The sequence below is a fragment of the Temnothorax nylanderi genome, unplaced genomic scaffold (genome assembly GCF_030848795.1).
Source record: "Temnothorax nylanderi isolate EJ_2023f unplaced genomic scaffold, tnyl_v1.0 TNYL_tig0484_pilon, whole genome shotgun sequence".
Classification (NCBI taxonomy): Eukaryota; Metazoa; Arthropoda; class Insecta; order Hymenoptera; family Formicidae; genus Temnothorax; species Temnothorax nylanderi.
In genome coordinates, this window is record NW_027249546.1 from 58536 (window position 1) to 82289 (window position 23754).

The 23754-nt window shown below is 30.8% G+C and overlaps 4 protein-coding genes across 6 annotated transcripts; all 4 read left to right on the top strand.

Annotated features, from left to right (window-relative positions):
* Positions 1–1079: 1079 nt before the first annotated feature.
* Positions 1080–4720, top strand: LOC139783257 (uncharacterized). Its single transcript, XM_071722408.1, has 2 exons — positions 1080–2076; positions 4548–4720. The coding sequence occupies exons 1-2, from the start codon at positions 1080–1082 to the stop codon at positions 4718–4720; spliced, it is 1170 nt and encodes a 389-aa protein (XP_071578509.1).
* On the top strand, positions 4353–12123 carry LOC139783265 (uncharacterized). Of its 3 annotated transcripts, XM_071722414.1 has the most exons (4): positions 4353–4547; positions 4635–4868; positions 9520–9609; positions 10190–12123. In XM_071722414.1, the coding sequence occupies exons 2-4, from the start codon at positions 4761–4763 to the stop codon at positions 11327–11329; spliced, it is 1338 nt and encodes a 445-aa protein (XP_071578515.1). In that variant the 5' UTR covers positions 4353–4547; positions 4635–4760; the 3' UTR covers positions 11330–12123. The 3 variants fall into 3 exon arrangements, with proteins under 3 accessions (XP_071578515.1, XP_071578517.1, XP_071578516.1); XM_071722416.1 differs by lacking the exons at positions 9520–9609; positions 10190–12123 and adding an exon at positions 5742–6956; XM_071722415.1 differs by lacking the exons at positions 4353–4547; positions 4635–4868 and adding an exon at positions 9031–9457.
* A 3150-nt stretch (positions 12124–15273) lies between these two features.
* On the top strand, positions 15274–17809 carry LOC139783261 (uncharacterized). Its single transcript, XM_071722411.1, has 2 exons — positions 15274–15637; positions 16388–17809. Exons 1-2 carry the CDS (start codon positions 15602–15604, stop codon positions 17531–17533), a joined length of 1182 nt encoding a protein of 393 aa, XP_071578512.1. The 5' UTR covers positions 15274–15601; the 3' UTR covers positions 17534–17809.
* Positions 17810–20185: 2376 nt separating this feature from the next.
* Positions 20186–23023, top strand: LOC139783259 (protein roadkill-like). The gene is made up of 2 exons (XM_071722410.1): positions 20186–20985; positions 21634–23023. Exons 1-2 carry the CDS (start codon positions 20893–20895, stop codon positions 22771–22773), a joined length of 1233 nt encoding a protein of 410 aa, XP_071578511.1. The 5' UTR covers positions 20186–20892; the 3' UTR covers positions 22774–23023.
* Positions 23024–23754: the final 731 nt, after the last annotated feature.

The following is a 23754-nucleotide window of genomic DNA, read 5'->3' on the forward strand; positions in this document are numbered from 1 at the left end:
AAGTCCACTTCAGATAAATCTGTTGTATCAGAATTCAAGACAGTACTCTGTTTATATGTAATATAAAAAAATATTTTAAAAATTGGACTTATATACATGTACATCAATGTGTGTGAAGGGGGATAAAATTTTAACCCTTTGCAGAACATGAATAATTTGCTGCTTCCGTCGAACATGTGGGTCTTTTAGGGCAGTTAAAATTTTCAAGCTGTAATAGTGCCATAAAAAATCTGAAAAAATTTAAGTATACTTTCGAAGGCTTTAAGAATTTATTTATATCGTTATATATGCTTGATTCTTGTTTGGGGTTTTTTTTTTATGAGCCCGTAAAATCTCCAAAAAATTTAAAACTGAAATATCGACCGGGTATCTAAAGCCCCACTCGTGCGGCGAAGGGTTAAATATAAGTATCTCCTTAAATTTGACGGGATTTATAGATCGTGTAAGACTTGAGCAAGAAAAGCAGCACTTATTAATAATTCTTGGAATTTGACACAAATATAACAAAAGCCATAACTTTCAACCATTTATTAAATTGATCTTGATCAACGAAAATAATCATGTTTAAGTTTTCTCCTACAATTTAGCTATTCATTCAACTCTTTTGTGATTGTCTGACATACAATTTATTTTTATTTAAAGAAAAATATATTAAATATAAGGTGTTCCAAAAATCTATATGTTTTTTTAAGTTAAATTCATAGACTTCTATATGTTTTCATTTTATTATATTTGTTACATCTACAGATTTCTTTACAATATCGCTGTATTTTTAGGCAATGGTTAAATAAATTTATATCTCACAATAAAGACAGCTGCTATACAAGTTAGCAGTCTGGAGTAATATATGTAGAAGTCTGTGATTAAACTCGATTTTAAATGGCTCTTACGTGAGCGTATAAGCGTATTACATGTTATTGTAATATTGGTTTGAAATTCAATCTATTTTATTATAAAAAGTATAGAGACTTTTTCAGGATATTTTGATGTTGATTATTATTTTCATTATTCATAAGTAAGTTAATTATTTCCAGTTGTGGAGATCTGAAGAAGATAAAAATACCTATACTGAGACGAAAATGGAGCAGACAGTATCTTCACCATTTTTACCTTCATATAGCAAGAGCTATTCTCAAACAACGTTTGAAGTGACTACGTCTGACTATACATGGAAAATTGATCAATTTGGACGTCTCTCTGTAATCGTAGATACATTAAATTCTCCACCATTTGGAGAAAACAACCAATACAAGATTCAAATGAATATTTCACGTCAAGATTTGCTATGTGCAATACGAATTTCAATACGTACTGATACAGCATTTAGCGGTTCATGTACTACTACCATAATGCATCCGCCTGAAACAGTTTTATCATCAAGATCGATTTCGTGTCTTATATCGGATATGACATTGTTAATTGATGTCTCGGATGATTCGTACATTTCTACAGAGGCATTTATAATACATTGCAAAATTGAAAATTTTCATCAATTGATAAATAATACTATACACATGAATTTACAACCATCTGCACCGGTATTTAAAGAGGTAAACTCTCTTGAAGACTCAACTTTTGAATTCGAGTCTAAGAATGAGAAATCAATCAAATTTATAGTGGGAGAAGAAGAGCATGTTATATCAAAAAAAATATTGTGCGACACCAACAGTAGTTACTTTAAGTATATCTGTCTTACACATAAGGAAAAAGAAAAAAATATGACAAATGAATTAGTAACGGATGATGAAGTAAAATCTTTTAAACAGGTTTTATTATATATTACAACTGACTCCATTGATCAGGGTGATTATGAGATGCTTAAAAAATTATTAACAGCAGCTGATAAATATGATGTACCAACTTTAAAATTAACGTGTGAATATTATTTGTTACGCAGTCTTACGATTAAAAATGCCGCTGAACTTGTACAGCTTGCGTTCTCGTCTAATGCAAAATTTTTAGAAACGCATTCGGTAACTTTTATTAAATTTCACATTAAAGAAATTAGGGACACTAAAACATTTCAAAGTTTATCGCAAGAAGATTTAAATAAGATAATGGAATTGATTGAGAAAAGTAAAACACTTGAAATCAGTACTCAACTTTTTTCGTCACCACCTAAACCTAAGACAAAGACACATCAGGAATCTAATTATAATTATGATCAAGATTATGATTATTAACATTTATATGTATAAGAATTTATATGCAAATAAGTATTAATATGAATTAAAAATGATTCGTTTTTTTGGTTTTGATGTACGAATGAAACTGTTATTAATTATACTCAACGTAGTTTAGTTAAAACTTTTTCAAGTTTGCAGGTTGATCTAAAACGAAAGAAAATGGAAAATATAAGAATTCTTACAAACCTATGTTATCTATAAATGTTTTATTTATTTTTATCAGTACTATATCTTATTAAAATTTTTAAACGTTCTGTAGATCATTCTGTGTACTATAGCATCAGAATCTTTAACAGCTATCTTTTTCACCGAGCAAATTATTTTTCATATATTTAAACTTGATTTGTATTCTTTTATGTTTATCGCAATTATATGTTTTTGATGAAATTTATTCTTTGAAAAAATAAAACATAGCTTTTTTGATTGATTTTGTATCTCTTGTTAATCTAATATCTGTGCTTCATTCGATATGAAACTATATCGTAGTTTTAGGAGAAGGTAATTCGAAAGTAAAGAACAAGAATTAAATAATTAAATAATATTATAATAATTATTACGATAAAAGTGTGCAAAACTTTAAAAAAGTATTCTTATATTTTTAATTTAATCTCACGATCAGCGAAAATAGTCGTGAGTTATGAAAGTTCTTCATGTAGATCTAGCATTTGATTATTCAGCTCCTTTCGGCGACTGCCAATTTTATACAAAATATTTCATTGAAAGAAGATTTATTGATCAATTTTAGCATTGATAAATGAATTAATAATTTTCAGATTTCTCGCATAAAAAAGATATTGTTCGAGATTACGGTAGCTTAAGAATAGTGATAGATTCATAGCATGGCATCGCGATTATTTTCTTGATTTTCTCATTAACGCTTATCATAACGAAACTTGAGCTGTTCTCGGAACTTCTTCGTTAAACGACGATTTGAACGCGTGTTGATTTCAAACGTAATCAAGACAGGACGAAATGTAAACCGCTATTTCGCTATATCGCGAACTAGCCATAACGATTCCGAGAAGCCTATTGTTTCCACTCGCTGTTGCCAAAGGTCCGAAGTTTCTGGCATATTCTTTGTTCATTGCGAGTATAAAAAATCCCGGAACTTTCTTACGTCGGTCAATCATCAGTCAGTGCAGTCGCGATGAGTCATTATCTATTTTCGGTCGCGAGCAGTCTAAATTACAATAAACGAAAATGTAACTCTAAACGAATTCGATCCCAGACACTTTCGCCATTCGGTAAACCTCTAAATTCTAAACCTCGTGCAAACTTATATTGTTGCTTTCTTTTTTCCCTTTGTAATATTTCGGCTGTTTAATAATAATGTAATGCGTCACGTTGCATCTTTTCAGTGTCAGCACGTTCCCACATCTACCTCCATCTTCCTTTCTCTCGCGCCACGGGAACAGATATCCTTACTAAAGATAAAAAGTAAAGAAAAAAAAAACAGGCTACATTTTTATCATCCGACGTACAAGATTTGTTTTTGCACATTGTTTCAGTCGAGTATATTTAAATATATCTAAGTATATTTTAACCGCTTTATGAGCCTTTATAAAACATTGGATTTAATTGATTTCTACATTGGTTTCAGAGCAAAAATCAGCGCAAAATTCGAATAAGCATTTTACATAAATCTGATTGGTTGAAAAGCTTTATAAGATTTTATTTGTTTACTGAAACTGAGTTTATTGATTCGCGTGATATATTTATAATTTACTCGAAAGAGTTTCACAAGAAATTATACATATAAGTCCAATTCCGGTTTTATATTGAATTGTGTTGTTATATGAAACTACAGTGGAATAGTTATATACAAATTACTCTATTTGATTCCTGCCTTTAGCTTCTCATTGCATCTAACAATATAAAGTATCTTAAGTTATACTTAAAATAAATTAATCATATTAAAGAATCATAAGTTATAAATTTTTTTGTTGAGTATAACTTAATTATAAAGTATAATGTATTCCGAAATGTATTAATAGTATTGAAAAACCATAATTTACATGTATCCTATATATTTTCAGTACTGTTAGTACATTTCGGAATACAGATATGAATGTATATCCTTCTCTCTCGCAGAATTTTGCCAGAACTGTCAAGTTGGCCAGATGGCTCTGATTAGAGGGATTCTAACTCATAAAATAAGTGGAAGAAGCACGCACCAAAGAAAGAGCCAAGGATCTGTGATAACATGTACATGGCTCTTTCTTATTGTTAGAATACATGTCCTCTCTTGTACATACACGGCTTGTACATGTGTGCGGCACGTGATCGTCGCGATCCGTTCCTTCTATGTGCTACCGCATGCTATTGAGGCCGGTTTCCGCTACCTCTCCATATATCTTGCAGGTGAGTTGGAGCTCGAATCTGACATCTTAGCAGTGGCCACGTTTATTTGTTCATTCACATTGTTTCTCGCACATCTTGACGTTATAGTCGCAGTAGCTTGGAAACTTGATTTGCTAAAGCTAAAGGGAAGAGGAAAGAAATCAGTTGCTACATCTGTACACGCATTAGTCTAATAATATCATCATCTGGAAAGTGTTCGAGTATAATTAAAGCATGTCGTTAGAGAAACTTAAAAGATTAAGTTTAACTGATCAAGATTCAACGGAAGATAGAACGGAAGGTTCAACGGAAGAGCAATTACATAAAATGGAAGAGGAGCAAGTAAGTCCTAACAGATCTTTTCTCAACTTCGCTGACTACGTGTTATTAGAACGTTAGAAAGCACATAAGATTTTGTATAAACGAATCAATACATTAATAATATTTCCTAAAGCGACAATTCCATACATTCTACATAACAAAGAAAATTCATAAACATTCATATCAAGTCTATTTTCTACTAGCACGTGTAATTTAAATGCAATTAAAAAATTTGATGCAAAAAAACTCTACATCAGCCGAATCCATTACGTTTATCAGAATTTAAGATAGAATTTATATTTATATATTTATAATTATTAATTTGTATTTATTAATATTTATAAGTTCTATTTATATGTAATATAAAAAATACTTAAAAAATTGGATTTATACATATGTGTATACGTCAAATATACGCATGGGGTATATAAAGTTATAAATATAACTGTCTGCTTAAATTTAATATTATAGGATTTATAGATCGTGTAAGACTTACAATTAGGCAAGAAAGTTGACTAATTATTCTTGAAATTTGACGTAAAATTATAATACAACTTTTTTATTTAATAAATCAATTGTCATCAACGAAACTAGCGGTGTTTAAGTTTTCTTCTACAATTTGGCAATTTATTCAACTTTTTTTTATTGTCTAGTAAAAATGTTATTTTTATTTAAAAGAGACAATGAAATATAGGATGTCCCAATAATCTCTATGTACTTTTAGTGAAATCGGATTTCAAATGGCTCTTATCTATATATATAAATATGTTATTATATGTTAGGATATTTGTTTGAAATTCAATCTCTTTTATTAAAAGGCATAGAAACTTTTAGGACATTTTAATGTTCGTTCTTTTTTCATCATTTATAATTAAGTAAGTTGATTATTTTCAGATTTCTGACAAAGAAGTTGAGCTTATCCCTAGTGAGAATACTCTGGAAAAGAAACAGACAGTATCTTCGCCATTTTTACCTTCGTATATCAAGAGGTGTTCTCGAACAAATCTTGAATCTACTATATTTGATTATACATGGACAATTGAACAATATAAGCGTTTTTCTACGATCAAACATATGATTCCGTCGTTTCCAGAAATAGGTCAATGCGAGCTTCTAATGAATGTTTTACGTGATGATAGTTCATCGATTAAGGGAATAAAATTGAATATACTTACTGATAACTCATTTCATGGTTCATGTACCACTACTCTAATGCCAGTAATGCTACCATCTGGAGATTATATATCGCTCTCAAGATTCATTTCAGGTCATATATCGAATATGACATTGTTATTTGAGTATTACTTGATACAGAACTCTGGTCTTGGAGATACTCTTACAATAAATTGCAAGTTTGAAATTTTTTGTAATCTGATATATAAAACTATATGTATGAATTTACTACCATCGTCAACAAAACTTTCAAAAGATGTAACATATTTTGAAGACCCGAGCTTTGATAAGTTTGAGTATAAAGATGAGGAATCAATCAAATTTATAGTAGTAGAAAAACCATATGTTATATCAAAAAAATCGTTGTGCGCTATCAACAGTAGTTACTTTAAGAATATCTGCCTTACACATAAGGAAGTAGAAAAAGATATGACAAATGAATTAGGAACGAATGAGGAAATAGAATCTTTTAAGCAGATTTTATTATATATTACAACTGGCTCAATAGAACAACGTTATTATAACACGCTTAAAGATTTATTAACAGCAGCTGATAAGTATGATGTACCAAGTTTAAAATTAACGTGTGAACATTATTTGCTACACTTTATTAATATTAACAATGCTATAGAACTTCTACAGTTTGCGCTTTCGTCTAATGCAGAATTTTTAGGAACACATTCGGCAAATTTTATTAAATTATACCTAAAACAGATTAAGAATACTAAAGAATTTCGAGATCTACCACAAGAGAATTTAAATAAGATAATGGAATTGATTGAGAAAATTAAATTACCTAAAGGCAGTACTCATCATTCTTTGTTACCGTTTAAGGCAGATAAGGAACTTACATTTGCGAATATTGGAGTGTAATATTGCATGTAATATTGCAGTCTTAAGTTCATAGAATATAATAAAGATATTTTTTTTATTTAATTAGTGTATTTTTTCTTTGCTACATATATTCTAGCTTTTAATTTTTGTACACAGTGTTTCTGAAAGAGCGTCCATTAATTACATAGCGCTATTTTTTGTTAAAAATTGAGTCGAAGAAATCTGAACCATTCTTTTTTTATAATGCATAATTCAAATGCATAATCTATACAGCAGTAATTATTGACTAAAGTCAATTCAATTAATACCATTCTTTAACCGAGCGTACGCTCACTGACGTACTGATTCAGAATTTTTCAACTCAATTTTTGATAAGAAATAGCGTTATATAATTATTGGGCATTCTTTAAGAAACACTGTGTGAGAATTTATATTTAAGTAAGTACTAATACAAATTAAAAATAATTCTTGATTTGAGTTTAAATGTACGAATAAAACTATTATTGATTACACTTAATGTAGTTTAGTTATAAGTTTTCTCTAGTCTACAGGTTGATTTAAAACAAAAGAGAATAAGAATTCTTACAAACCTATGTTACCTGTAAATATTTCATTTAATTTTATCAGTACTATGTCTTATTAAAAATTTCGTTCTGTAGATTATTCTGCATATTTACACATTATAGCGTCGGAGTCTTTAGCAACTACCTTTTTCAACGAAATATTAATTTTTCTTAAATTTAAGCTTGATTTTTGTTTTTCAATGTTTATTTGCGTTTTCGATATTCGTTTCGCCGTCCATTTGTCCGAGCGCTTGGCAGCTTGGCAGTTGTTGTTGAACCGTCTGGGCAGAAATCACATTGCGTCAACACCCGCGAGGGCCATCGCAATGCTTTGTTTTAATTAGACAGTCGGATTCCCCTAGTCCGTGCCAGTTCTGAGCTGAGCGTTGAATGGCGGCCGAAGAGGACGACCACGACGGCTCGCGCCGCCACGGAAGCCTCGCAGCTTCCGCTGCGTCGTTATCGCCCGCGGAATCGCTCTCACCATCGCTCTCGCGCGTTTATAAAAAACATTTTAAAAATTAGACTTATATATACATTAATGTGCATGAAGGGGGATAAAATTATAAATACAAGCCTCTCCTTAAATTTAACGGGATTTATATTAGATCGCGTAAGACTTAAATAAGAAAGCAGCTTACTAATAATTCTTGGAATTTGACACAAAATTATGACAAAAGTAATAACTTTCAAGTATTTATTAAATTGATCTTGATCAACGAAAATAATCATGTTTAAGTTTTTTCCAACAATTTGGCTATTTATTCAACTCTTTTTTGTGATTGTCTGACATACAATGTTATTTTTATTTAAAGAAAGATATAAAAATATAAAGTGTCCCAAAAATTTTTATGTTTTTTAAGTTAAATCCGCAGACTTCTATATGTTTTCACTTTATTATATTTGTTACATCCACAGACTTCTATACGATATCGTTGTATTTTTAGACAACGGTTAAATAAATTTCTATCTCACAGTAAAGATAACTGCCATACGAGTTAGCGTTCTGGGGTAATATGTAGAAGTCTGTGATTAAATCCGATTTCAAATGGCTCTTACCTGAGCATATAAGCGTATTACATGTTAGGATATTTGTTTGAAATTCAATCTATTTTATTATAAAAAGTATAGAGACTTTTTCAGGACATTTTGATGTTGATAATTTTCATTGTTTATAAGTAAATTAATTATTTCCAGATGTGGAGATCTAGAAATGATTCTACGGATAATTCTGAAGAAAAATTTTCGCTTTTTCGATTTTATGAATCTTTAGACTTGTCTTTCTGAAGTATAACAAAATTTATTTTAATACAAAGATAGACTTTTCTCGAGCAACGGTAAAATTTTTTCTTGTAATTGCAAAAATAAATTAGACGGCCGGGTGTAGCCTACACCCCACGCGACCTTCCGAGGGTTAAAGCGAGAATGTATAATGTATCCTACATAATGAAGGAAGTTCGTGATATATCGTTCATCGAATCTATTCGCTCGGTTATTTTGCTAGCATACTTTAGCGATGCAATTAACAAATTATTATTGCATAAATGAGGAAGTCACAACTTATTAATTATTACGGTGAAACTTGATATATATTACGTATGTTATAGATTTTTACTGCCGTCAGTATATTTCGGAATACACTCGACAAAAGAATAAAATAAGGTTTCTAAATGCTATGTGGCAAAAGGAAGCATCAGTGGTCCAAAGATGCCAGATTTGAATCGTGGCGTTTGCGGCTCAACCGTAAGATAGATGGAGGTAGCACATATTCTAAGAAAGAGTCACGTAAACATACATGTATCACACGTATTGTACGTGACATCTTGACATTCGCAGTAGCTTGGAAACTTGATTTGGTAAAAGGAAATAAAAGAAATCAGTTGCCACATCTGTTCACGCATTAGTCTAATAAATTGCTTCATCTGGACGGTGTTGAACTATTACCGCAGCATGTCATTACAGAAACTTAACATGCACAGTTTAACTTTAAGTGATCAAGATTCACCGGAAAAGCAAATATGTGAAATGGAAGAGGAGGAAGTAAGTTCTTAACGGTTCTTTTCTCAACTTCGTTGACTACGTGTTTTTGTTACTGCCCGCAGGAGGATTGGATCGCAATTCCTCCGATTTCTTGGACCCAACGCACCCACGGATCGACCCGAGTTCACCACACCGAGGACACTCAATTAAAGGTACACGATACATACACACATAATTATATATATACATATATATAACATCAAAATGCATTAGGTATAAAATTATAAATAAAAGCTTTTCCTTAAATAACGGGAATTATAGATCATGTAATTTTCATTTCTACCAATGCAGATTAACTTTAATCTTGGTTTAAGTGACTTTTTAATTCTTAAAACTAGAAAGGATAAAAAGTAAGTTAAACCGAGATTAAAGTTAATCCGCGTTGGTAGAAATGGATGTAAGACTTAGGCAAGAAAGCAGTTTAGTAATTATTCTTGAAATTTGACCTAAAATGGCTATTTATTCAACTCTTTGAGTTGTAATTGTCTGACAAAATGTTATTTTTATTTAAAGAAAGATGTATTAAATATAAGGTTGTCCCAAAAATCTCTACATATTTTAAATTAAATCCGATTTTAAGTGGCTCTTATATATACATGATGTATACGTTATTGCACCATGTTAAGATATTTGTTTGAAATTTAATCTATTTTATTATAAAAGAATAGAGATTTTCAGGACATTTTCATGTTGATCATTTTTATCATTTATCAGTAAGTTATTTACTTCCAGATGGGGAAATCTAAAAAAGGAGCTGACAATAAGATTATCCTGAAAAAGGAGCAGACAGTATCTTCACCATTTTTACCTTCGTATATCAAGAGCTATTCTGAAACACAGATTAAGTCGACTATAGTTGACCATACATGGAGAATTGTTCAATTACATAAATTTATGTCTCTTCCTAATATAAGTATGATAAAGTCTCCACCGTTCCCAGACACAGGTGAATACGTGATTCAAATAAATGTTTCACGTCAACCTGATACAAAACATGTATTAAAATTTTATATACTTACTAGTAAAACATTTAGCGGTTCATGTACCACTACTATAACGTTACCGTTTCAAAATGTTACGTCATTAAAATTCGTTTCAGGACATATATCGAATATGACATTGTTAAATGAAATCTCGACATTTATTTATTCATCAGATACTGTTATAGTACGTTGCGAGTTTGAAATTTTTCATGATCTGGAACATAAAACTATTCAACGCACGAATTTAACACCATCTTCAACAGTTTTTTCAAAAGACGCTAGATATTTTGAAAATTTGATCTTTGACGAGGAATCTAAAGATGAGGAATCAATGAAATTTCTAGTAGGAGGAGAATACTATGTTGTATCGAGAGAATTGTTGTATGCCACCAACAGTAGTTACTTTAAGAATATCTGCCTTACACATGAGGAAAAAGAAAAAGATATGACAAATGAATTAGTAACGGATAATGAGGTAGAATCTTTTAAACAGATTTTATTATATATTACAACTGGCTCAATAGAACAACGTTATTATGACACGCTTAAAGATTTATTAACAGCAGCTGATAAGTATGATGTACCAAGTTTAAAATTAACGTGTGAACATTATTTGCTACACTGTATTACCATTTACAATGCTATGGAACTTATACAGCTTGCGTTGTTGTATAATGCAAAATTTTTGGGAACACATTCGGCAACTTTTATTAAATTTTACATAGAAGAGATTAGGAATACTAAACAATTTCGAGATCTACCACAAGACAATTTAATTAAGATAATGGAATTGATTGAGAAAAGTAAATTACCTGAAGGCAGTACTCATCATTCTTTGTTACCGTTTAAGGCAGATATGGAACTTACATTTGCAAATATTGGAGTGTAATATTGCATGTAATATTGCAGTCCTAAATTTATAGAATATGATAAAGATATTTTTCTTATTTAATTAGTGTATTTTTTTTTGCTACATATATTCTAGCTTTTAATTTTTGTACACAGTGTTTCTGAAAGAGCGTCCATTAATTACATAGCGCTATTTTTTGTTAAAAATTGAGTCGAAGAAATCTGAACCATTCTTTTTTTATAATGCATAATTCAAATGCATAATCTATACAGCAGTAATTATTGACTAAAGTCAATTCAATTAATACCATCCTTTAACCGAGCGTACGCTCACTGACGTACTGATTCAGAATTTTTCAACTCAATTTTTGATAAGAAATAGCGTTATATAATTATTGGGCATTCTTTAAGAAACACTGTGTGAAAATTTATATTCAAGTAAGTACTAATACAAATTAAAAATAATTCTTGATTTGAGTTTAAATGTACGAATAAAACTATTATTGATTACACTTAATGTAGTTTAGTTATAAGTTTTCTCAAGTCTACAGGTTGATTTAAAACAAAGGAAATAAGAATTCTTACAAACCTATGTTACCTGTAAATATTTCATTTATTTTTATCAGTACTATGTCTTATGAAAAATTTTGTTCTGTAGATTATTCTGCGTACATACACATTGTAGCGTCGGAGTTATTAGCAACTACCTTTTTCAACGAAGTATTAATTTTTCTTAAATTTAAGCTTGAATTTTGTTTTTCAATGTTTATTTGCGTTTTCGATATTGTCATTAATTCGAGTTCAATAAAATGTGATTTATTTGAAAAAATCAAATTTATAATTATTCCTTAATATATGTAGATGAAAAAATAAATAAACTTATATTTTATTATTTATTTTTTTATCAGTTTATTTATCTTTATTTCTAATTCAGAGACGTATGTGATGTTGAGCGAATTACATACACACACACACACACACACACACACACACACACACACACACACACACACACAGATGCTCGATTTAATAGAAATATACAATTCGATCATCTGGAGATGAAAGAAAATTAATGCTTCACAAAAATTTATAAATCTGCTAATTTGAGTTAAATTTAATAACTCATCATCTCGAAATGTAAACATTTCGTTGTATGTAAACATATTAAAATAATAAGTTATTAAATTTATTTTTTGAAAAAATAAAAATAAAGTAGTTTTTTTGATTGATTTTGTATCTCTTGTTATAATCTAGTCTCGGTGCTTCATTCGATATGAAACTATGTCGTCGTTTTAGGAGAAGGTAATTCGAAAGTAAAGAATATGAATTAAATAATTAAATAATATAATAATTATTACGATAAAACTGTGCAAAACTTTAAAAAAGTATTCTTATATTTTTAATTTAATCTCACGATCAGCGAAAATAGTCATGAGTTATAAAAGTTCTTCGTTTAGATCTAGCATCTGATTATTCAGCTTCTTTCGGCAACTGCAAATTTTATACAAAATATTTCACCGGAAGAAATATTGACTGTTTTTAGCAATGATAAACGGGTTAATCATTTTCAGATTTCTCGAATAAAAATAAAAATATTCGAGATTGTGATAGCTTAAGGATAGCGATATATTCATAGCAGGCGTTGCTACATTTTATCGATTTTCTTCTCAACGCTTATTATAACGAAACTTGAACCGTTCTCGGAACTTCTGCGGCGATCGATGATTTGAACGCATGTTGATTTCAAACGTAATTAAGACGGGACCAAACGTAAGCTGCTATCTCGCTGTGTTCGCGAACTTAGTCATAACAAATCGAATAGTAACATTTACTTTGCCAGTGAATAATTAACAGTAAAGACTTTTTTATCGACCTTACTAACTATAATTTTTTTTTAAATCGTCGTGACAATACGACCATTTTTGTCAATTAATTGTCAACACGTTTAATTTATTGCGCAATAAATTATTTAAATAGGATTTATGTATATATAAGCATCAAAATTACATCAATTTAGAAGGGTTAAAACTCATGGTCGAAACGTCTTGACAATTAATTGACCAAAACCATGCAATGATAGTATTGTCACAATTAAAAAAAAAATTATAGTCAGTAGGGTCGATTTAAAAAGTCTTTACTGTTAGTCATAACGATTCCGAGAAGCCAATAGATCTATCGTTTCCGCTCGCTGTTGCCAAGGGTTCAGAGTTTCTGGTATATTTTTTGTTCATTTTGAGTATAAAAAATCGCGGGACTTTCTTACGTCGGTCAATCATCAGTCAATTAATTGTCGTCAGTCATTATCTACTTTTGGTCGCGAACAGTCTAAATTACAGTAACTCTAAATGTTACTAAACGAATTCGATCCGGGACACTCACCGTTCGGTCTACCTCTATAAAATTCTAAACTTCGTATAAATTTTTTTTTTTCCTTTTGTATATTTAGGCTGTTTAGTAAAGTGACACGTTACGCTTATATCTTAATTTGCATCAGTGTTAGTACGTTCCTACATAATATCTACATAACTTGGCATCATCCATCTTTCTTCCTCACGCGAACAAATATCCCTACTAAAGATAAAAAGAGAAAAGAAACAGGCTGTATTTTCATCATCCGTCATACGACAAGATTTATTATTGAACATTGTTTCAGTCGAATATATTTAAATATATCTGGACATATTTTGATCGTTCTATGAGCCCTTATAAAGCAGTGGGTTAATTGATGTTTACACAGTTTCCAGAGCCAAATTAGTGCATTCGAATAAGCATTTTACATAAATCTGATTGGTTGAAAAGCGTCATAAGATTTTATTTGCTTACTGAAACTGGATAAAGGGACCAACCCTTGCGACCCTTTAAATTTTGCTAAATTTTTAATATGTTACGGTACACCTCATTCACTAATATAAGATATACAGTAATTCTGTCCAATGCGTAATAGTTTATGAAATATTAATGTTTAAAATTTGTCGTGTGCGTAATTGTTTTAAAACTCTGCAAAATAAAGTTTATATATGTACTATAATAATTATGTATTATAAATAAGAAAATACATAATTATAATGACGTTGCAAAGTAGTACATCACAATTAACAAAAATACATTACATAACAATTAATTAAACTTCAGTGTCGGAACTTTCAATTTGAGCACAATCAATATCATGATCACATTGTATATACGTTTTTGGATGCTATCTATCATAGAAACATTTCAAACACATAATTTAACCGAGCGCATTTTATAAATGCAACTTCTTTGTATAAGCATGATTTATTTATCATTGATATAAAAAAAAATACGTATTTTGAACATTAATATTTCATAAACTATTGCATTGGACAGAGTTACTATATATCTTGTATTAGTTAATGAATGGAGTGTACTCTGTAACATATTAAAAATTTAGCAAAATTTGAGGGATTAAAGGATGGTTGTCCCCTTGCAAGTCATAAATCAAAAAGAATCCTATGACAAGCAGATTACTGTATTGAGATTGAGAGTAGCCGTAAAAAATTCGTGTCACATGTGTTACGTGTGTGTGTCACGTACATACGTGGCTCTCTCTCTTAAGCCTTAGGCCTGTTCGTTTTAGCTGAACTTCTCGCACTGCGGTTCATCTTTCCTCTTTTTCTTTTCACGTTGGAAAGAAAAAGAGAATAAATGAACTGTGCAAGAAGTTTAGATAACACGAACAGGTCTCTTGTGTCCACGATGCTAGAAATCGCCCCGAGATCTCAAACGGAGAAAAAATTAACCAATCACATTGGTTAATTGAGCCAATTGTTTAAATGTGAATGGCCAATTCTTTCTCCGTTTGAGATCTCGGAGCGATTTCTAGCAACGTGGACACAAAGGCTTTAGTATGCGTGTCCCCCACCACTAGGCCTGTTCGTCTTAGCTGAACTTCTTGCACTATTCATCTTTCCTCTTTTCTTTTCACATTGGAGAGAAAAGGAGAAAAGGAGAAGAGATGACCTGTGCAAGAAGTTCAGTTAAAACGAACAGGCTTACTTATTTTATGGATGAGTCGAGGTTCGAATCTACACTCTGCAGTGGCCATGTTCGTTTGTTCATTCGCATTATCTCTCGGATTATCTCGACGTTATATTCGTAGTAGCTTGGAAACCTGATTTGACAACAGGAAATAAAGGAAATCAGTTGCCACGTCTGTACTACATACACGCATTAGTCTAATAAATGCTATTATCTGGACGGCGTTGGAATATTAGCATATCATTAGAAAAACGCAAGATCTTAAGTGTGACTGATCAAGATTCAGCGGAAAAGCAAATACGCATAAGCAAATATGGCATTTAATAAGCCAGTGCTCAAGGAAAATCGAGTAAGTTTTTAACAGTTTTTTTCTCAACTTCGTTGACTACTGTTTTATTAGAACGTTAGGAAACACATAAAACATTGATGTGTAACGAATTAATTATGACATTTCCTAAGGCAACAATTCCACACATTCTACATAGCAAAGAAAATGCATAAATTCATACACGTATCAAATCACCTTTCTACTAGCATGTGTAATTTGAATACAATTACAAATTATTAATGCAAAGAGTTTACTTCACATGCATCCATTACTTTTATCAGAATTCAAGGATAGAATCCTGTTTATATGTAATAGATATAAAAAGCATTTTAAGAATTGAACTTATACGTATATGTATATCAAAATGCATAAGGTGTAAAGTTATAAATAAAAGTTTATTCTTAAATTAACGGGAATTATAGATCGTGTAAGACTTAGGCAAGAAAGCAGTTTAGTAATCATTTTTGAAATTTGACGTAAAATGGCTATTTACTTATTCAATTCTTTTTTGTGGTTGTCTAACATAAAATGTTATTTTTATTTAAAGAAAGATATATTAAAGTTGTCCCAAAAAATTTCTACGTATTTTAAGTTAAATTCAATTTCAAGTGACTCTTATCTATACATCTATACATGATGTATAAGCGTTATTACATGTTAGAATATTTGTTTGAAATTTAACCTATTTTATTATAAAAAGCATAGCGACTTTCAGGATATTTTGATGTTGATCTCATTTTCATCATTTATAAGTAAGTTAATTATTTCCAGATGTGGTCTGAAAGAATGAAACATGAGAATTATACTGACAATGAGATTGTCCCGAAAAAGGAGCAGACGGTATCTTCATCATTTTTACCTTCGTATACCAAAAGCTATTCTCAAACACGATTTGAAGTGACTACGTCTGACTATACATGGAAAATTGATCAATTTGGGCGTCTCGCTGCAATCGTAGATACATTAAATTCTCCACCATTTGGAGAAAACAACCAATACAAGATTCAAATGAATATTTCACGTCAAGATTTGCTATGTGCAATACGAATTTCAATACGTACTAATACAGCATTTAGCGGTTCATGTACTACTACTATAATGCATCCGCCTGAAACAGTCTTAGCGTCAAGATCGATTTCGTGTCGTATATCGGATATGACATTGTTAATTGATGTCTCGGATGATTCGTACATTTCTACAGAGGCGTTTATAATACATTGCAAGATTGAACATTTTCATCAACTGATAAGTAACACTATACACATGAATTTACAATTACAACCACCCCCAACGGTATTTAAAGAGATAAAACTTTCTGAAAACTCAACTTTTGATTTCCAGTTATTTAATGAGAAATCAATCAAATTTATAATAGGAGAAGAACAGTATGTTATATCAAAAAAATTATTGTGCGACACCAACAGTAGTTATTTTAAGTATATGTGCCTTACACATAAGGAAAAAGAAAAAGATATGACAAATGAATTAGTAACGGATAATGAGATAGAATCTTTTAAACAGGTTTTATTATATATTACAACTGACTCCATTGATCAGGGTAATTATGGGATGCTTAAAAAATTATTAACAGCAGCTGATAAATATGATGTACCAACTTTAAAATTAACGTGTCAACATTATTTGTTACGCAGTCTTACGATTGAAAATGCAGTAGAACTTATGCAGCTTGCGTTGTCATCTAATGCAAAATATTTAGAAACACATTCGGCAACTTTTTTTAAATTTTACATGAAAGAAATTAGGGACACTATAGCATTTAAAAGTCTATCGCAAGAAGATTTAAATAAGATAATGGAATTTATTGAGAAAAGTAAATTTGAAGTCAGCACTGATCAATTTTTTTTGTCACCACCTAAGACGACAAATCAGAAATCTAATTATAATGTTCCAAAATAGCTGTGTTTCAAGTCCGACAAATTTGCGGCGCGCAGTCTATTAAGTTGGAATATATGTATATGTACAGTATGTATATTATAATTCGTTACTTCTTTACTTAAGTATAGAATATACGAACACCAACACCTTGTTACGGCTCAACGCTCCATTTTTCTTCGATTGATTTGTAATTATAATTAGACTTCTTTATTATTATTATTAACTTTTATACGTATAAGAATTTATATGCAAATAAGTATTAATATGGATAAAAAATAATTCATTTTTTGATTTTAATGTACGAATGAAATTTATTTATTAATTATATTTAATGTAGTTTAGTTATAATTTTCTTAAGTTTACAGGTTGCTCTAGAACAAAAGAAAATAAGAAAATATGAATCTTTACAAACTTGTGTTTAACTTTTTCAACGAATAAGTTATTTTTTAAGTTATTTTTTAAATTTAAACTTAATTTTCGTTTTTTAATGTTTATCGTAATTATACATTTTTGATATTGTCATTAATTGAGGTTCAATAAAATTCGATTACATTAAAACAGAATCAAATTCATAATTATTCCTTAATATACATATGTAGAGAGAAAACTTAATTTTATTTATTTTCTAACAGTTTATTTATCTTCATTTCTAATTCAGAGACATATGTGATGTTGGCAAATTATTATACAGAGATATCTGATAATAATGGAAATATACTGTCCAACCATCGGTAGATGGAAGAAGATGCTTCACAAAAATTATAAATCTACACAAATAATATATAAAGATACACGAATTAAATTTGATAACCTATTATTTCGAGATCTAGATTTGTTTTAAAAATAAAAATAAAACAATCTTTTGTATCGTTTATTAATTAATTTCTGCACTTAATTCGAAATAAAACTTTATATTGTCGCTTTGGGTGAAGGAAGATAATATGAAAATAAAAGGTAAAGCAAAGTGTGAGAGAACAATGAAAACTCTGTAACCGGGTAGAAGAAATTTATTTTTAAACAATAATAATATTGTTAAAATATAATGTTGGATCTGTCAGGTAAAGCAAGAATGTAATGTATCCTATATACATAATATAAAGGTAGTTTGTGATATGTCATGCATCGAATCTATTCGTTCGTTTATCTTTTCGCTAGCATATCGTAGCGATGCAATTAACAGTTATTATTGCACAAATGAGAAAGTCGAGAGAAATACTCATTAATTATTACGGTAAAACTTGATAAAGTTTTAACCGCACAAAACTTCAATAAAATATTCTAGTATTTTTAATTGAATGTTATTGTGTATGAAAATAGTCGTGAGTTATAAAAGTTCTCCATGTAGTTAGGTCTAGCATTTGATTATTCAGCTTACTTTCGGTGACTGCAAATTTTGTACAAAATATTATTTCGTTGAAAGAAGATTTATTGATTCTTTTTAGCATTGATAAATGAGTTAATGATTTTTAGATTTTTCGCATAAAAAGATATTGTTAGAGATTACAATAGCTTAAAAATAGCGATAGATTCATAGGGTGCATTTCGTTTCACGCACGATGCGCATAATGCATCATTTATCCTTTTGTTGTCCATTGAATGTTAAACAAGGATAAATGATGCATTATGCGCATCATATGCGTGAAACGGAACGCACTCAGAGTATAGGCATCGCGACATTTTATCCATCTTCTTTTCAACGGTTATCATAACGAAACTTGAGCCGTTCTCGGAACTTCTGCGGCGATTGATGATTTAAACGCGTGTTAATTTCAAATGTAATCAAGATAGGACCGAACGTAAGCCGCTATCACGCTGTGTTCGCGGTACATCGTAAACTTATTGCTAGTCATAACGATTCCGAGAATTAAGACAATAGATCTATCGTTTCCGCTCGCTGTTGCCAAGGGTCCGCGAAGTTTCTGGTATATTATTTGTTCATTGCGAGTATAAAAAATCCCGGAACCTTCTTACGGCGGTCAATTATCGGTCAATCGTCGTCAGTTATTACCTACTTTTGGTCGCAGTCTAAATTACAGTAAATGAAAATGCAACTCTAAACGAATTCGATCCGGGACACTCGCCTGTCTCGCTATTCGCTCTACCTCTAAATTCTAAACCTCGTATAAACTTGTTGTTTTCTTTTTTTTCCTTTGTGTATATATATATATATATATATTTCGGCTTTTTAATAATGTAACACGTCACGCTGCATCTTTGCATCAGCGTCAGTACGTTCCCACATCTATCTCCACACGGAGAGAATTTTCTCTTAAAATTTACCCTGAAATTATGGTGGGACAACATGTACCATCAAGAATTTTATGCGAGCTATTCTGATTAATATCTACCATAATAAAAAATATTAATATCTATTACATTAAAATATAAAATATGTTTGATTAATTTTACTAAAATATATCTAGGAAATTTTAATAATTTTTCAAAATTTACCAATCTGCTTGGTAATTTTTATCACGTTGTTTGTAAAATGTCTTTTGTATATTTTAAGAATTGCTTGGTTGCCAAGTTGTCCCAAGTTTGTAGTGAATTTAAGGGTAAAATATAACAAAAAATTCTCTCCGTGCGTCTTCCTTCCTCTCGCGCCGCGCCAACAGATATCCTTACTAAAGATAAATACTAAAGAGAAAAGAAGTAGGCTGCATGATCATGCGCCTCGAAGAGCGTCGCGCGCGATTATTCGTCGAGGCACCGCGACAGGAACACGTGTTCGACGCGCGAGCATTAGCAACCCTGTAATGAAAAACTAAAGCTTGAAAATAGAGTCACGCTCCGCGTGATTGGCCGAAGAAGCGTATTCTCCGGTTTTCCACGGCGCGACCGCCGAAGGGAGAGTCTCGGAGCAGGCAGAAGACTTTGAATCGTCGGCTCGTTCGTACGGTAGCTGACGATCCTTGATAAAATCTCGTGTCGTGCGTTGTTCTGTGATTCTGAAATTGGAAATTGTTTGCGTGCGGTAACACTGAGTTCGTGAGCTGACGCCCGTATCATTTTCGCGATCGTCCCCGGCCTCGTGATCAAGATCTCCGTCGGCCGCGAGCAAGATCTCCGACTGCAAGATCTCCGACTTCAAAATTTCCGACGGCCTTGTCAGAAGGACGAAGATTTCCGCGCGTGTACGCGAATTGCTCCGGGCGTCGCCTGCTCTTCTTGTGCACAAAATAAACGTTTTTTGTTAATAACGACACGAACTCTCGAGTTCCTCTTCCGCTCACGAATCCTTCAGCGAATCTGAGGATTCGCGCAACCGACTGTCTTCGCGCTCATCTCTGGGCGTATCTCGGCATTTCAATCGGGACGATCTCGTCGAGATCGGCTCCTGAACAATCTGGAAGGTGTTGGAATATATTAACAATCGAAGCATGTCGTTAGAGAAACGTAAAATCGATAAAATCTTAAGTTCAACTGATCAAGATTCAGCGGTAAAGTCAATACCTGTAATGGAAGAGCAGCAAGTAAGTTGTTAACAGTTGAAGGGTGCAGAGGAAAAAGAATCAAAGTTCACTTTTTGTCGAAATTAATCTGATCATATATCTTCTGGCATTTTCAAACAACTTTCATATTTCTTATCTGTTTTGATCATTGAAGAACAGTTACAATTCATTGGAAAGGTACCGTCGATGTACCGTGCTGGGAAAAGAAACAATCATAATCTACGCGCTTGTGGGGAAAACCATCAGAGTCCAACATATGTTATGTATAACCATTATGTAAATACTAAATAAGTAAACGCTGAAGCTGCGTTCCGATATTCACTAAATTTCCTACAATTTTTTTCAATAGCTTCCTAAGATATCTAATGTCTTTTGCACTTAAAATTGCATTTTTTTTTAAATTACTCTGGGTGGATATTGATCGTTTTTCCTCTATACCCTTCAGTTCTTTTCTTATTTGAAAAAAGATATTAAATATAGGGTGTCTAAAAAATCTCTATGTATTTTTAAGTTAAATTCGATTTCAAGTGGCTCATATATCTATACATTTAAACATATATATATTATTAGATTGAAAGTCAATCTATTTTATTAAAAAGCATAGAAACTTTCTAGAACATTTTGATGTTAGTGCTTTTCATCATTCATAAGTAAATTAATTATTTTCAGATTTCTGACAAAGAAGTTGAGAATATCTCTACTGAGAACAAAGCACAGACAGTATCTTCACCATTCTTACCTTCATATGCCAAGAGTTATTCTCAAACACATATTGAATCAACTATACTTGACCATACATGGAAAATTGATCAATTTATGCGTTTTTGTGAGATCAAGAATACGATAACGTTTCCGTCGTTTCCAGAAATAGGTCAATGCGAGATTTTAATGAATATGTCACGACAGGATAATTGGCAGATAAATGTAATAAAATGTTATATACTTACTAATAATTCATTTTGTGGTTCATGTACCACTACTATAACGTGTGCGCCGAGACAATATTTCTCATCAAACTTTATTTCAGGTCATATATCTGATATGACATTGTTAATTGAGTTCTCGACAGAGAGGTTTTCGTTTGATCGAACAGGTGCGCTTATAGTACACTGCAAGTTTGAAATTTTTCATAATCTAATAAATAAAGCTATACGTATGAATTTATTACCATCTTTAACAGAATTTTCAAACGACGTGACATATTTTGAAGATTCGACCGTTGATAAGTTTCGGTGTAAAGATGAGGAATCAATCGAATTTGTAGTAGGAAAAAAACAATATGTTATATCAAGAAAATTGTTGCGCGCCACCAACAGTAGTTATTTTAAGTATATTTGCCTTACACATAAGGAAAAGGTGAAAGATATGACAGATGAATTAGTAACGGATAATGAGATACAATCTTTTGAACAGATTTTAATGTATATTACAACTGGCTCAATAGAACAACGTTATTACATGCTTAAAAATTTATTAACAGCGACTGATAAGTATGATGTACCAACTTTAAAATTAGCATGTGAACATTATTTATTACGCTGTATTACGATTGAAAATGCTGTGGAACTTATACAGCTGGCGTTCTCGTCTAATGCGAAATTTTTAGAAACAAATTTGGCAATTTTTATTAAGTTTTACATAAAAGAAATTACGGACGCTAAAACATTTAAAAGTCTATCGCGAGAAAATTCAATTAAGATAATGGAATTGATTGAGAAAAGTAAACCACTTGAAATCAGCACTCGTAAATTTTCGTCACCATTTATGGCAGATAAGAAATTCACATTGGCTAATATTGGATTCACGTAATATTGCAGTCTTAAATATAAATTTATAGAACATGATGAAGAGATATTTTTCTTATTTAATTAGTAAACATATGTTTCTGACTTTTCTACAAACACATTATAATTTTTAATTTTTATACATATAAGTATGTAAGAATTAATATGAATAGATATTTTTTAATGGTATTATTAGTACAAATTAAGAATAATTTGTTTCTTAGTACAGACGTACGAATAAAACTATTATACTGAATAAAGTTTAGTTATAATTACACATGTAGTTTAATTTTTTCCTATCTACAGGTTGATCCAGAACAAAAGCAAATGGAAAATAAGAATTGTTACAAACCTATTATCTATAAATGTTTTACTTAATTTTATCAGTACTACATCTTATTAAAAATTTTCAATCGTTCTGTAGATGATCCTGTGTACTATAGTTCTTTGAGAATTTATTTTAATAACTCACAATCTCGAAATGTTGATTTTTTTTTAAAATAAAAATAAAACAATATAGTCTTTTTAATTAATTGTATATTTCTTGTTAATCTAGTTTCTGCTTAATTCGAAATAACATTATATTTTCGCTTTGGGAAAAGGTAATTCGAAAGTAAAGGATAAGGCAAAGTGTGAACAGTGAAAGTAATCGGGTAGAAGAAATTTATTCCTAAACAATAAGAATATTATTATTGAAATGTAATGTTGGATCTGTCAGGTAGAGCGAGAATTCAATGTGTTCTATATAATAAAAAAGGTAATTCGTGATGTATACCACTTCATCGAACCTATTCGTTCGCTTATTATTTTGCTAGCATATTTTAGCGATGCAATTAACAGTTATTATTGCATAAATGAGAAAGCAAATACACGTATTAATTATTACGATAAAATTTAATTACGCAAAACTTTAATAAAATATTCTAATATTTTGAAGTTAGTCTTATTGTGTGTCAGTGAAAGTTATAGTTGTGAGTTATAAAAATTCTTCATGTAGATCTAGTTT